Source organism: Vicugna pacos, chromosome 10 (assembly GCF_048564905.1).
Source record: "Vicugna pacos chromosome 10, VicPac4, whole genome shotgun sequence".
Lineage (NCBI taxonomy): Eukaryota > Metazoa > Chordata > Mammalia > Artiodactyla > Camelidae > Vicugna > Vicugna pacos.
In genome coordinates, this window is record NC_132996.1 from 52,904,230 (window position 1) to 52,917,768 (window position 13,539).

At 49.7% G+C, this 13,539-nt stretch overlaps 1 protein-coding gene across 13 annotated transcripts in view; it reads left to right on the forward strand.

Moving 5' to 3' along the window:
* PRR5L (proline rich 5 like) overlaps positions 1–13,539 on the forward strand; it is a 66,559-nt gene that overhangs the window by 13,652 nt on the left and 39,368 nt on the right. For 6 of the 13 annotated variants that reach the window (XM_072969802.1, XM_031681028.2, XM_031681027.2 and 3 more), the window contains exons 2-3: positions 3,200–3,487; positions 5,377–5,457. In XM_072969802.1, coding sequence (XP_072825903.1) covers positions 3,324–3,487; positions 5,377–5,457 — 245 coding nt within the window. In that variant the 5' untranslated portion in view covers positions 3,200–3,323. Of the gene's footprint in view, positions 1–164; positions 251–800; positions 998–1,035; positions 1,167–1,950; positions 2,117–2,748; positions 3,065–3,199; positions 3,488–5,376; positions 5,458–13,539 lie in introns of those variants that run through there. The other 7 variants (XM_072969796.1, XM_072969794.1, XM_072969799.1 and 4 more) reach the window with 7 other exon arrangements.

Sequence of the window (13,539 nt, forward strand, 5' to 3'; positions counted from 1 at the left end):
TTAGATCATCTTTCTCACCACCACCACAGCTCTCCAAGTTCCCATTTTTTAGACGTAGAGAGTGCAGTTCAGAGTGGTCCAAGGCCACACAGTGACTACATTCTTTTTTTTTTTTTTTTTGGCTGCAGGAACAAAGCCCCACAACCATGGTGGCTTAAGACGACAGACATATATTCACTCACAGTTCTGGGGGTCAGAAGTCCAGAATCAGAGTGTCACAGGGTCATACTTCCTCCAGAGGGTCTAGGAGGTGAATCTCTTTTTTTTTTTCCCCCTGGATACCAATTTCTGGCTGGCATTGGGAGAATCTGTTTCTTTCCTCTCGCTTCTTCTGGTGGCTGCATCTCTCTGGTCTCTGCCTCCGTCTTCACATCTTCTCTGTGTATGTCTGTGTCTCCTCTTCTGTCTCCAGTCACCTGCATCCTTCCTATCAGGATACATGACACTGTATCTGTGGGCCCACCTAGACGATCCAGGATAAGCTCCTTCTCTCAAGATCCTTGACTTAATGACATCTTTTGCCACATGAGGTAATAGTCACAAGTTCTGAGGACTAAGAAGTGAATCTGTCTTTGGGGACCGGTTTTCTGCCTCCCACAGTCAGTGAGTATCAGAATGAGCCTTGATGCCAGGGTTTGTCTGATTCCAAAGCATCCAGTGGCCACTCACCCTTCAGAACTACAGGCATTCACGTTATTTTTAATGGCATCTTAACTGTTCCATTTAGGGGGTACCACTCTTGGTATGACCTGTGCGCTCTGGATGGATATTTTGGAGTTTCCTGTTTCTCGTTACTGCAGAGAATGAGCGTATCTGCCAGTCTTGGGGACTACGTGACTGCTTCTGGAGGGTGCGTTCTCAGAAGTGGAACTGCTGGGCCAAAGGGCTGGAAATTCTTTGCTTGCTTCACTCTGTGACTGTCATCACCCCCATCCCCCGCAGCCCAGAAACAGCACTGCAGAAAAGGAGTTGAGCAGCATCGTGCCGCAGTAACACCGTGAGCTACCGAGGGCCCTAATGCACTGTGATCACCACCGGGGCTCCGAGGCCTGACCTGCTCCCCAGTGGAGTATTTTCTAGACGTGGCCGAGGTATCCATAAGCAGGAGGAAGTGTTGCTGAGTTCCCACTTCTGTCCTTGCTTGGAGATTTAGAAATAACAGCAAGGTATTTTATTTGTTTAACAAGCACTTATGAGGCGTTTGCTGTTTGCCACACACTGTTCTAGCTAAGTGCTCTACAAATATGTATTCATTTTGTCCTCACTCAACCCTGTGGTTGTCATGCTAGAAAGCTCATTTCATGCAGGAGGAAATTGAGCCTCAGAGAGGTCAAGAAACTTGCCAAGGTCACACAGACAGTAAGGAGTGGAGTGTCTAACTAAGGCAGTCTGTGCTTTATCCTTTGAGTTTTTTTTCTCCTCATGCTCTCCTGTCCCCATCAAATGTGGTCTTCGTGTTCCTCATGTCTGTTTATCTATCTCTGCAGCATGAGATTTGAATTTTGATATGAAATCTTGCAACTGGATGTTCCTGACTAACTTGGTAGATTTGATTCTGATTTTCTGGCTGAGTTTGGTAGCCTGGCAAAGTGGAAATGGGCTGTAGAGTTAGGCCAGTCATCAGTCCACGATTTGCCACTATTAGCTGTGTGACTTCTGGCAGGTTACTTAACTTATCTGATCTTCAAATGGGGTTTTGTGAGGGTTGAGTAAGTTTATCCACTGGGACGGTGCTTGTCATCACGTCAGACAGGCGGTTGAGATGCCTTATTAGTTGCTATCCTTTCCTTCATTTTTATCTTAAGCAGTGCACTTGGGTTTGGGGGTACAGATCTAAGTCCCGATGCCTGTCTTCAAGGAGTTTACAGAATGGCCTAGGTGGGAGCGGGGGAATTTTCTAGATCAGGAGTCAAGGAACCTGAGTCTAGCCAGTCCTCTCTCCTCCCTCAGAGATGCTGGACGTTCCTCTGTCCCTCTGGGCCTCACTTTCGTCACCTGTGAACGGGGGCCTGGACTGGCTTCACTCCAAAGCTCCATCTGTCTTGTCATTTCCAAGTTGTTCTATTTAGGACAAGCCTGTGTCTGAGGAGCCAGCGTTGTAGCAGGTGGATCCAGGGTATGTCAGATTTTCCCTTCTGGCCACTCTGGTCAGCCCACTTCCTCCCTGTGCTCTGGGGAGGGCTCTTGGCTCCGTCTAGAAGTAGGAATGGCAGAAAGGGAGACAGCTGCGGGCTGCCTAGATCTGAATGTGGCAGGTTTTGCAGGGGGACACATGAGTCAGAGGCATCTCCTCGTTGTGTGTCACTGGGCAGCCGATGCGAGGCCGAGGAGGCTGCAGTCATCATCCATTTGGCTGAAAACCACCCTTAGTTAAAAGGAGTCTTGTGTGTGGCTGGGGCTGCCCAGGTGTCTTGCTGGGCGCACACATGGCTTGGAGTGGGAGGCCTGGAGGGTCGCGAATGGAGAAGTGGAGGCGGACCGGAGCCCGCCCTGTGACCCTCAGTGCTGCCCAGCTTCCCGGAGCAGTGGTTGTTTCGACAGGAAGCTGGAAGGCGAACACCTGAGTGATCCATTCTGCTCGCCTCTCCACTTCCCTGTACAAGTGCCACTGAGTGGGCGGCAACTCCATCACCTGGAGTTTAAGATGCTCATAAAAGGAGTTAATGTCCTATAATTATCCAGATGAATTGCACTTAGCAGGCCCATTTAAAGAAGGGCAGTGAAATGGGGCCTCTCTTACTGGGTGACCTTTGTCGGGCAAGTTAAATCTCAGAGCCAGCTAGTTTAAGGCTTCTGAAGGGTCTTGCGTGGTTTTATTATTTCTTTGCCATATTCATTGATTTGCATAGATCTTTCCACCTTCCAGGGGCACATGTGGAGATACTGAGGCCCTCTGCAACTGAGCAGGCCTATTATGACTTCACCAGCACAGTCAAGCACAGTCTAGAAATCATTTTTCTGTAGGACTGGCCTCAACCCACAGTCGCTGCCTTCTCACTTTGGGGTGACCACACTGTTAGAATCAAAAAGAGATCTGCAAACACTTGTGAATGGGACCTGCAGGGTATAGCTATTGCTATGGGGTCCTGGGATTGTTTTTAGGATGGTTTGGCCGGAAAGTCCCAGCCAACTTCCTCCAAGAGGAGGGCTGCTCAGCCCAGCCCAGGAGTTTTCGATAAAAGCTGCCTTCTTTTTTCAGGTGTGGGCTAACGTCGTGGATTTGAGAAAGCCTGAGGGCCCGAAGGCAGCCCTGGGAGAAGCCCTTTCCGTGAGCAGTCGGAACCTCCTGGTCCAGAGGAGAAGCCATCTCTTCATCTAGACTTATGACCCGCAGCTTCGCCCCCAGCCTGCCCGTCGAGTTCCCCAAGATGGGCTCCTTCCGCAGGCCCAGACCGCGCTTCATGAGCTCCCCGGCACTCAGCGACCTGCCCCGCTTCCAGGCAGCCCGCCAGGCTCTGCAGCTGAGCTCCAATTCAGCCTGGAACAGGTAAAGGAGGCGCTGGGTGGGTAGGGGTGCCAGAGCCAGGGCAGGGCCAGGGGCTGACTGCGCTTTAGCATCTCCTGAGATCTCAGCTTCAAGAGGTCGTGAGCATAGGGGTGACTGAAGAGAGCACTTCCCCACAGAGCCTGTGTCTGTTAGCTTTCCTTATTGTTTTTTTTTTTAATATGCATTTTTTTTTATTGAAGTATGGTTGGTTTATAGTATTGTGTTAGTTTCAGGGGGCACAGAACAGTGATTCAATTTTTTTTCTGATTATATTCCATTATAGGTTATTACAAGATATTGAATATAGTTCCCTGGGCTATACAGTAGGACCTTGTTACTTACCTATTTTAGGTGTAGTAGTTTGTATCTGTTAAACCTATATTCCTAATTTGGCCCTCTCTCCTTCCCTCTCCCCAGCTTTCCTTGTTTTGAGGGAAAGCGGACCACTGGGCTCTCACAGTCAGTTAACCAGCCCAGAACAATTGGATCTGAACTTACTGTTCCTGTTCACGCCCATTAGTCATGTGCCAAATTGTCAGCTGACCTGAGTTGGGCTATAGAAGTAACCTCAAGTCACCTGTTAACTATTTGGGACGATAAGACATACTCTGTGAAAAGCTAACTAAGCAGCATGACCCAGGGGTGATTCGTACCTCTGAGCCGCAGGTGGTGGGAGAGAAGACGCAGCCTTTGTAAGGTGTCTGGCTAATCGTTTGTGCGCCAAACACTGCGTGGAGGCTGAACCCATATTATATTCTGCCCTTCTGTGAGCTGCTGTTTTTCAAATCAATGTGGTTCCCCTTTGGATAAATCAAATACATTGTTATTTTAAAGCATTATTGAGTTTTGTAGTTTGGATCATGATGGATTTCTTTTTTTCAGTAAATACACAACTCTTATGATGAGGAGGGAGGGGGTTCTTAGAAATGTTTTTTTTTTCATTTTTTTGAACTTTTTATCATGAAAAACGTCAAACACACATGCAAATATACAGTAGCAAGACGAGTATAACACCCCATCTCTGTGTGTCTATTACCCAAATTCAGAGATTATAAATGCCTGGCCAATTTTGTTTAATCTGTATCTTCCACTCTCCTATATTATTCTGAAGCAAGTCATAAACATAATTAATAGTATTTTATTAATAAATAGGAAATGTTTTGAGGTTAAGTGGAGCCTTCGTCTTTACAAAAGCTTGGTAACGGCAAGCTTGTGATCAGCTCTTTGCTGAAATACTGGGCTGGGGTCCAGAGAATGTGGAGTCAAGACTTCCCTGCGGCCCCTCCAGGGACTAACTCTTCTGCCCGGACCCCCGCAGGAGTGGGAGGGGAAGGAAAACTGAGGCCAGCCCCTCTGAAGTTCTTCCAAGGAAAGTACTATTAAGAGACAAAGACAATTAAAGTCCATCTTTGAATTTTTTTTTTTTTTAATTTTAAAAGGCAAGGAATTATCCTTTCACACTGGCCACAGGCCTCCAGGCTGCCCTGTGAAGACAGGTCTGAGTGAAAGAACCCCAGGCCTAGGGCAGCTCCCGCTTGCAGGAAATGCCATTTTGGATTCTTGCAGGCCCGGTGGTGCTGGCCACGCAGTTGCCTGAGAGCAGATCCCCCTGCCTGCCCTTCAGGAATGCTGTTCACCAGCGGGGCCAGTGAGGCGAGGGAGGAGGGCCTGCCAGCCTTCGAGAAAGTGGGGGGAGAGAGGCGACTTTGTGGTCCTCTTGGCCTCAGTCTTCCTTGCTCTCCAAGGACCCTCGGCTGGAAGTGATGGATTCCGGGGATAGAAAATGTGGCCATGTTGGTGGCACGGGCTCCCCGGCCCCTCCTGCCTTGAGCCCTGAACTGCTTGTGGAGGAAGCCTCTCACCAGGGGTCGTTTCTGTTTCCCCCGCAGCGTCCAGACTGCCGTGATCAACGTCTTTAAAGGGGGCGGCTTGCAGAGCAACGAACTCTACGCTCTGAATGAAAACATCAGGTACGTGGCTGGCCAAGCGGGGCCCTTCCCCCGTGGAGCTGAGCTGGGGCGGGTGGGGGCTACCCCACCGGGAGCCTTCCCTTAAGTTCTGCTGTCTGCTTGTTTCCTGCTGCTGCTTCTGTTGGCTTTTGTGATGCTCTTATGGCTGCTAAGTTCTGGGTCTAGACGTGTGCTCCAGAGAGGGCTTGTCCATTGGTTTGCGTGTATAGTGTGTATGGGGGGTGGTGGGGGGTAGAGGGCTGACGGCTGATAGCTGTCATTTATTCTGTAAACATTCCTTGTCCCCTGCTTGGTCTTTAGGGACCACAGTAGGCAAGAGGGCCTGGCGGTTGGGACCTGACTGCTTGGGTTTTATTGCTGTTCTTCCTTTTACTAAGTGGCTTACCAACTTCTTTATGCCTCAGTTTCCTCTAATGAGAAACAGGGATAGGAAATGTGGCCACTTCCATAAGATTCTTGTGAAGATTAAATTGACTTATTAAATAAACTGTCTACCAGAGCAGGGCTGGGATACACAAGCTCTTACCATCATTGTCAGGGATGTTGCTCTCATTACTAATAGGTTTTGGTGATGAAACTCTCAATAAGACATGGTTCTTGAGGAGTTTAATGTCTTCCAGAATCTTCCCAGGAGAGTAGTGTCTGCTTTTCATTCATTCATTCATTCATTCATTCATCAAATATCTGAGTGCCTCCCTATTAGACAGGCACTAGAACGACAAGAATGAGCAAAGACAGACATGGACCCTGCTCTCCTGGAATTTATATTCCGTTGGGGAGATAATTGTTAGTCAACTGATCACATGGGTAAAATGTAAAAATGCACCTGTGACGGCTGCTGCAACACAGCTGATGTGATGAAGGCGTGTGTTAGCAGGACTTGATCTTGCCAGGGAGGCTGGGAATGGAGATGTGATGCTTCGTGCTGTCATCAGTGGGCATTAACTAGGTGAACAGGGCTGCAGGTGGTGGCGACTGCAGGGGCAGAGGTCCTGTGGTGGCAATGAGCAAGGAACTTAAAGAAAACCCACGTGCACAGAGCACTGAAGGTTGGCTGGTGGTGTGGTTGGGTTTGTGTTTTGGTGGAATGAGGGCAGAGAGGCCGGCAGGGCCCAGAGCCCTGGGGTCTCCCGGGGACAGGAGGTTGAACATCAGGTCTTTTAATGCCCTGGTGTTCATTCCTCTCGGGTGTGTTAAGTGCAGAACATCAAGGCTAAAGACCCAGCCCTGGAGTGGGCAGAACATTAAACAAGGCCATTATTTGGGGCTTGTTTACACTTAGTTGAGGCCTCTGTTAAGGGTCATTGAGGTGTTTTAAGAGCCCTGCTTTCATTAAAGCCTTTTGAGCTCAGAAGTAAACAGAGTTGTGTTAAATTTCTGCCCACGGGCTTGAATTTCACGTAATAATTACACAAATATGAAAAGAGATAACAGAGGTCATCTAGTCCAAGGCCTCCTTTTACAGAGGAGGAAACTGAGGCCCCGAAAGTTGAGTGACAGGGCCAAAGCTGGGTCAGCCAACCTCCTGGTTGCAAGAGCTGAATTTTCCTCCAAGAACTAGATCCTGGCCTCTCCGTGAGTGTTCCTTAGCTCACAATAGACGTATGAATAAATAAAACAGTGACTCAGGAACGTGCTAATTGTTCCTCACATCAGGAGACTGATCCTGAAATTGTACTTAAGACCTTTGTTTGTGGGCAGCTAGGAAAAGTACAGGCACGCAGGTTTCCCCAGCCCTGTTAACCCAGGGGCTGCTAAGTCAGAGTCCTCCGGTACCCGGCAGGTCTGAATGGGTGAAGCCAGCCTGGAGGATGGAGGTGAGAGCTCACCCTCTGTCCAGGAGGATTCCCCGTCCCCCTGAAAGAACGCAGGTCCAGTGAGTGACATGCCATCTTATTTCCCCAGAAGAACCAGAAATTGAGGTTTTTATGTGAAATGTCCTGTCTTTTAAATGCTGGTCAATAATCCAAATGCCCCCAAACATTGGTACAGGCCAAACAAAACACGTTTGTGGGCTGAATTTGACCAACGGGCTGCCCGTTTATGAGATGAGCTGTAGCTCGAGTGGGCGGGCCTCGCTGGTGAGGGGTGTTGTGCCCCAGATTCTGGCGCTAAGGCCACCCCGGCAGGCGAGAAGGAAGCAGACGTGGCTGGAGGTGCCAGGGAAAGTGGTGGGCGCCTCTCACATTGAATGTGATATTCAACCCTCCTCACAGTCCTGGGAGGCAACCGTTTTTCTCAGTAGGTATTTTAGCTACAAAATGGTGGGTAAGAGAAACAAAATAACTTGTCCAAAGTCACACAGCTATGAACGGTGGTCAGGATGTAAGTCCCTCTCTGACTTAAGTCACTTGTGTTAGTTTGCTCAGGCTGCCATACAAATGCCATCAGCTGGGTGGCTTAAGCAGTAGACAGTTACTTCTCACTGTTCTGGATGCTGGGAAGTCCAAGGTCAAGGTGCTGGCGGATTGGGTTCCTGGTGGAACTTCTCAAAGGCCCCTTCTCCAAATACCATCACCTTGCCCAGGGTGGGGAGGGTGGTAGGGCTCCAACATGTGACTTTGGTGATGAGGGGGACAATCTTCAGTCCGAGTAAAACCCACGCTCTTTGCATTATATTGTAGGGTCAGAAAGAGAGGTTCTAGGCTGAAAGAAGGGTTAAGCCGATGGTCTTGATCTTTCTTTCTGCCTTCGTTCCTTTCCTGAGGCCTCCGGGACCCCATCTCTCACAATGTGCTGTGATTCTAGCACTCCTCTGAGGGCCACGACACTCCCCCAACCCTCCTTTCCATTGTTGGGTTTAAGGGGGCTGCTGGATGTTCCTCACTCTGTTTTGAGCAATTTTCAAGCTGCAGAGAAACACATGGTTGGGTCTGAAGCTAATTGCCCGAGATGTGAATGGAGCACAGCATTAAGCCAAAGCTGTCAAAAACCAGAGCTTTGATGAGCCATGCTCTGGACCCTGCATCCCCTGTTGTTCTTTAGGATGGTGGTTAGGATGGAGATGGGTTTTCCCATCACAGACACTTGGAGAATATAGCTGAGAACATGAAACACATCCCAGGTGTACATGTGACCTGGTGTCCCAAGCTGAATAAAGTGAACCCATGTTTGCAAGAGCTGACCTGGAAATAAACACAGCTGCCCTTATTTCAGGAATTGAAATGCCAAAACTGACATGCTACCTTCTGGTTACAATCAAATAGACAGGTTTTGATTTCTCTTTTCTCTCTTTTGTCTTTGGCAAGGCCTGTTTGCAGAATACAATGGTAAAGTTACCAGGGTTGAGGCCCCATCAGGTGGGGGAGGGCACAGGCGGTAGGGATGGAGGAAGAAGGCGTGAAAGGAGAGAAGGCTGTTATTCTCAAGCCCAGTTTTCAATTATGACAGTTTCACCTGCAGGAAGATCTGTGCCAGGTTTAAGAGAATTTTTTGACCTGTTAGGAGAGTAGCTTTTGGATTTAGAGAGACTAGAGATCAAGATTAGACTAGCTATGTGACCGTGGGTGAGTTACTTCCTTTTTCTAAGTCTCTGTTTTTTCTTTCATAAAATGGGGATAGTAGTGGCATCCACCTCGTGATGGTTGGGAGGCCTGGGATGATGCTAGAAATGTTGTTCATACAAGGTTTGGTGCCTAATAGATGTTAGAGGTTAGTACTCCTATTGTGGAAATTTGGCAACAATAAAGTGATGAATGATGGACGAGTACCACACATGAGAGCCCAGGGCAATGGGGTGAACTGCCCTGTGTACTGTATCAAGGGTTCTCTGGCTGTTTGGATGAGGTGAGCTGACTTTGAACTAGAGAGGTCCGGACCAGGCTCCTCCAGGAATGTACTAGGCTGGAAGTTTGAGTGAGGCTAAGTTCTTACAAGGAGAGCCAGCTGTTTCTCCTTTCTGCAGAGGAAAGAACAAGAGGAAATGACTATCCCAGTTCTTCATTCAACTCCAGCCAAACAGTAATAAACTTTGATGGATTATCCAAGTCCAATGTCAAGTCCTAAATCAACTTCCCCAGGTCCCCCCAGCCAGCCCTGGCCGTCTTTCTGACGGTGGATTCAGTGTGTTCCCTGGGAAATGGGAACTCATTTAAAGATTAGCCAATGCAAAGGATGTCCAGGGAAGTAACTTTTATGTAACTGGGTCCTGAAATGCAGTCATTGCAAATAATTGGTCTTTTCTTCTAAGACATGTCATCAATCAGAATATTTTATATTGTAACTACCTTAGAAAACAGGGCTTGCGGATGGTTCTATCCCGACAGGAGAGAAAATGACCCCTCAGAATAGACATATTCTCATGAAATCACTTCATCACAATCTACAATTCAGCCCGTCCCAAGTGTCTGTCTGCGGTGGCGTGGGCTGGGCCTGGATATCTTCTTGGTTTAAATTCTCTTTGGGACACTGCTGTGGTTTTTGAGGCCCCTCTCCAGCCTCAGGCCTGATGTGGCTGCATTTTGGCAGTGGGGACAAGTCTGGGTTCGAGGTTTGGGTTTTCATGAGTTTTCCCGGGAACTGGAATGGCCAAACTCAGATACTGAAGCATGCTGTTCCTAAACACTCTTTTCAGCCAACAATTCCAAGGACTATAGAAAGTTAGAAAAGTGTGAGAAAGTTGTGATTTGTGTGTGCTGGTTCTTAAAAGAACCCATGCAAGTAGGTTCTTAAAAGTGCACTCACCTTTTGATTGGCTGGGGCGGGGGTATGTAGAGGAAGGAGTCATTGATGCTTTTATTCATTTAATCAGGGACGATGTTTTAAGTGGGGTGATGGGAGAATCCAGATGCGGGGGGGTGTGCGGAGGGAGGGCAGGGAATGGGCGCACGGTTGGGTGTCACCATTCCTCAGTTGAAATCTGAAGGCGGAGCACTCGGGAGTCAGGTGCAAAGGGCAAGTGAGGATACAACTAACCATCTTGCCACCGGCGTCTCCATGCCCTCCCACCCCTCCCTCTTCCTGGGGGCATTTTTTTTTTTTCTCAGCAGAAATAAATGCTCAGAGATGAGGTTTCCGGAAACCAGAGATGAGTTATCTGCAGCTGGCCTGAGGCAGGAAACTCACATTTTCCTTCTCTCTCCAACCACCCTGCTTCTGCTCTTGTCGGGAGGGAGGTGTCGTGAAGGAAACCCCAGAGGTTTTCAAGGAAAGAAGAGCTTCCAAGAAATGAGCTTGATCTGTGATGGGTCGGAGTTGTAACGTCTTCCTTCTGAGTCAGTTGGCTGCCTGCAGCCCCAAAGGGAGCCCCACCCCAGATTGTTCCAGCGCCGTGAGGGGGTCTGTGGGCTGTCGGGGGATCCACAGCTGGCAGATGAGCTGGGAGGGGGCGAGAGGAGAGTTGGAGAGATGGAGTCCCCGGGGCAGGCTGGTAGAGGAGACCGGTCTGAGACAGATTCCGTGAGGCAATGTTAATAGCCGACTTGAGCGTACGTTTGTTTAGTACAGGCCAGGCTCTGTGTGTTAACTCCTGTGAAACTCACCGCACCCTATGAGCCCGGTGCAACTGTATCCCCATCTGACAGACAAGGAAATAGAGGCACAGAGAGGGGGAGTAACTTGCCCAGAGTCACAGAGCTAGTTAGTAGCTGCCCTGGGACTTGAACCTGAACCTCTCATGTTCCTTAACACCCAGTAAAGTGGGCTGCAAGAGGCCCCCGGCCGGCATTGTCCAGATTTAAGGCTGAGGATGTAGATTCACTAGCAGATCATGAAGTGAGTGGGCCATTGTCTTCTGGGCACCCCAGTTTGGGAGGAATTTAGGCGAGATCTTCACTTTTTGGCCCAGCTCGCTCTGCCTATGTGCTGACATCTTGTATCTGCTCTGGTGGAGAGACACTTGTCTTTGGGGGCGGGAAGAGTAGTTAGAGGGAAGTGGCTATTTGGAAACCTCGGGGCTGGCCCCATGCACAGTGTTGGCCTGCACAGCGTTTAGAAATCAGGGCATCTCCCCTAAAAATCCAGATCTCTCTGGAAAGTTCACATCGGGCAATGCTGGACCTGGACTGGTCATTGGGAGCGAGGCCTGGCTGCTGACTTTGGCGGAGTTTGCTGTAGCCCCCACTGTCCGTGGCTGCCCACTTCCCTCCCTCACCTTCCCTGCCTGCCCCTGTGGGAGTCAGGGTACCACTGCCTGATGTTCAGGTTGGCCTCGGTTTGAGATGCGATCTGCCAGTGTGTGGCTCCAGGCAAGGCTCTGAGCACCGGTCTCCTCATCTTCAAAACAAAGATAAATTCCTACCTAAGAGGCTATTGGAGAATTCGAGATGCTTTGTGCCAATGGTGTGACATAATTAGGAGCTCTGTAAGTGCTCTTTGTTGGGTTTCTCCATCTTTTTTGCTGCCTCCAGCTGCCACTCATTGGGGTGCAAAAAACAGAGAGGGGTGAGAGTCCTAGCATTTTATCTGAGTCATGCACACCGCCTCTGACAGACCCCCATAGAACGGGCCAGCCGAGGAAAGGGGCGTTTTCATGTGTCCCTGCTTAAAAGATGCTGCCTCCTTGAAACACGTCCTGTTGCAGAAGCAAGGTGGGTGATCTTGAGAGTCTTCAACAGTCAGGTCAGACAGGCACTAACCCTTCTACAGCATCAGGCACGGGACCCCGGAGGCCCCCTGCTGTTCCTAGACCATCAGGGTGCTGCCTGGATCCCGCCAAGGGGGCTGGGTCCTTGGGGCAGCCCCTGATTGCCAAATGGCACAGAAATACTTCACAACTGATATGGCTGTCTCGACTCGTGCTGGCTAAATTTTAGCCCTGTGGCACCTGTTTCCTAGCTGTTTCACCATCTTTTGGGATTTTGCTGCCTTGGGGCTTTCCCTGTGTGCTAGGGAGGCTGTGGCCCACATCCAAGGTGCTTTTTTCTCTACATCATTTCTGCCACACCCTGCCCTGCCTGCCCTCCAGCCTTCCCTGTGCCCTTAAACCAGCTAGAATCCAGCTGGGGCTGAGCCTTGTTTACCTTCGAGCCCACAGAAGTGGGAAGTTGAGTTGACAGGAGGGTGAGGGGTGAGATGGCAGGTCTGTGTAATAACAGGAAATTCAGTCATCTGGGGTGATGTCTCACCCGGTCAGCCTGGGAGGGAGAGAGAGGGAGATAATGCAGACCAGGGAGTGAGTGGTTCCCCTTTTCTCCCTATTATGGTCTTCTTGGCTTCTGACTGAACTTTGTACCCTGTTTCTCTTTTGGGTTGAGTCTCACATGAGCATCCCCTTCTCATTACTCCCAGGTCCCCACTTCCTTCTCTTTCTAGCTCAGTGGCTGGTGCTGGTGGTGCTGATGGTATGGTGGGCATTGATGGTGTTGGTGGTGGTAGTATTGGTAATGGTAGTGGTGGTAATGGTGGTGTTGGTGGTGGTAGTATTGGTAATGGTAGTCGGTGGTAATGGTGGTGGTGCTGGTGGTGCTGATGGTGGTGTGTTGATGGTGATGATAGTGGCGGTGGTGGCGGTTAACAGTGGAATTCTGTTTTCAAGTGAAACCCAGCATTGGAGCCTCATCCATGAAAACAGATGAAGCAGGAGCTGCTTCCGCTGGGATCCTGCTCTGTCACAGCCCCCAGGCCCCAGCAACCTTTTCCTCCAGGCTCTGCCCCAACTGTCCTACCTTTCTGCCCTTTTTTTGGAGGGTGGTCTGGCCCTAATAGACGGCCCCCTTCATGAGTTTCACCTGGTTTAGGAAATGCTGGTCTGGCAGTACTTCTAAGAAGATGCTGAGAAGCAGTAGGATGGAGTTCTTAGGAGTGTGGGCTCGAGGTCAGCAGACCTGGGGAGAACCGTAGTAGCTGGCACCTACGGAGCCTTTCTGTGTGCCGGACCCCGTTCTAGGGACGCCCTTTTCTAGGATTGACTCATTTGGCCCTTGCAATAATCCTGTGGAGTGGGTGTCCTTATTATCCCCAGGTTCCAGTTGAGGAAGTAGGTACAAGGGGCTAACCTGTACAGTTAACCTGCAAAGGTTGTCACTAGCCACATGTCTGTGCAGCGGCAATACCTTGATACTTGGCATCTTTGGACAAGATGGTGCCCCTGCTCGTGAGAGAGGGGCCCCGATGGGCAGGAGTCTTTGTCTTAGACCTTCTATC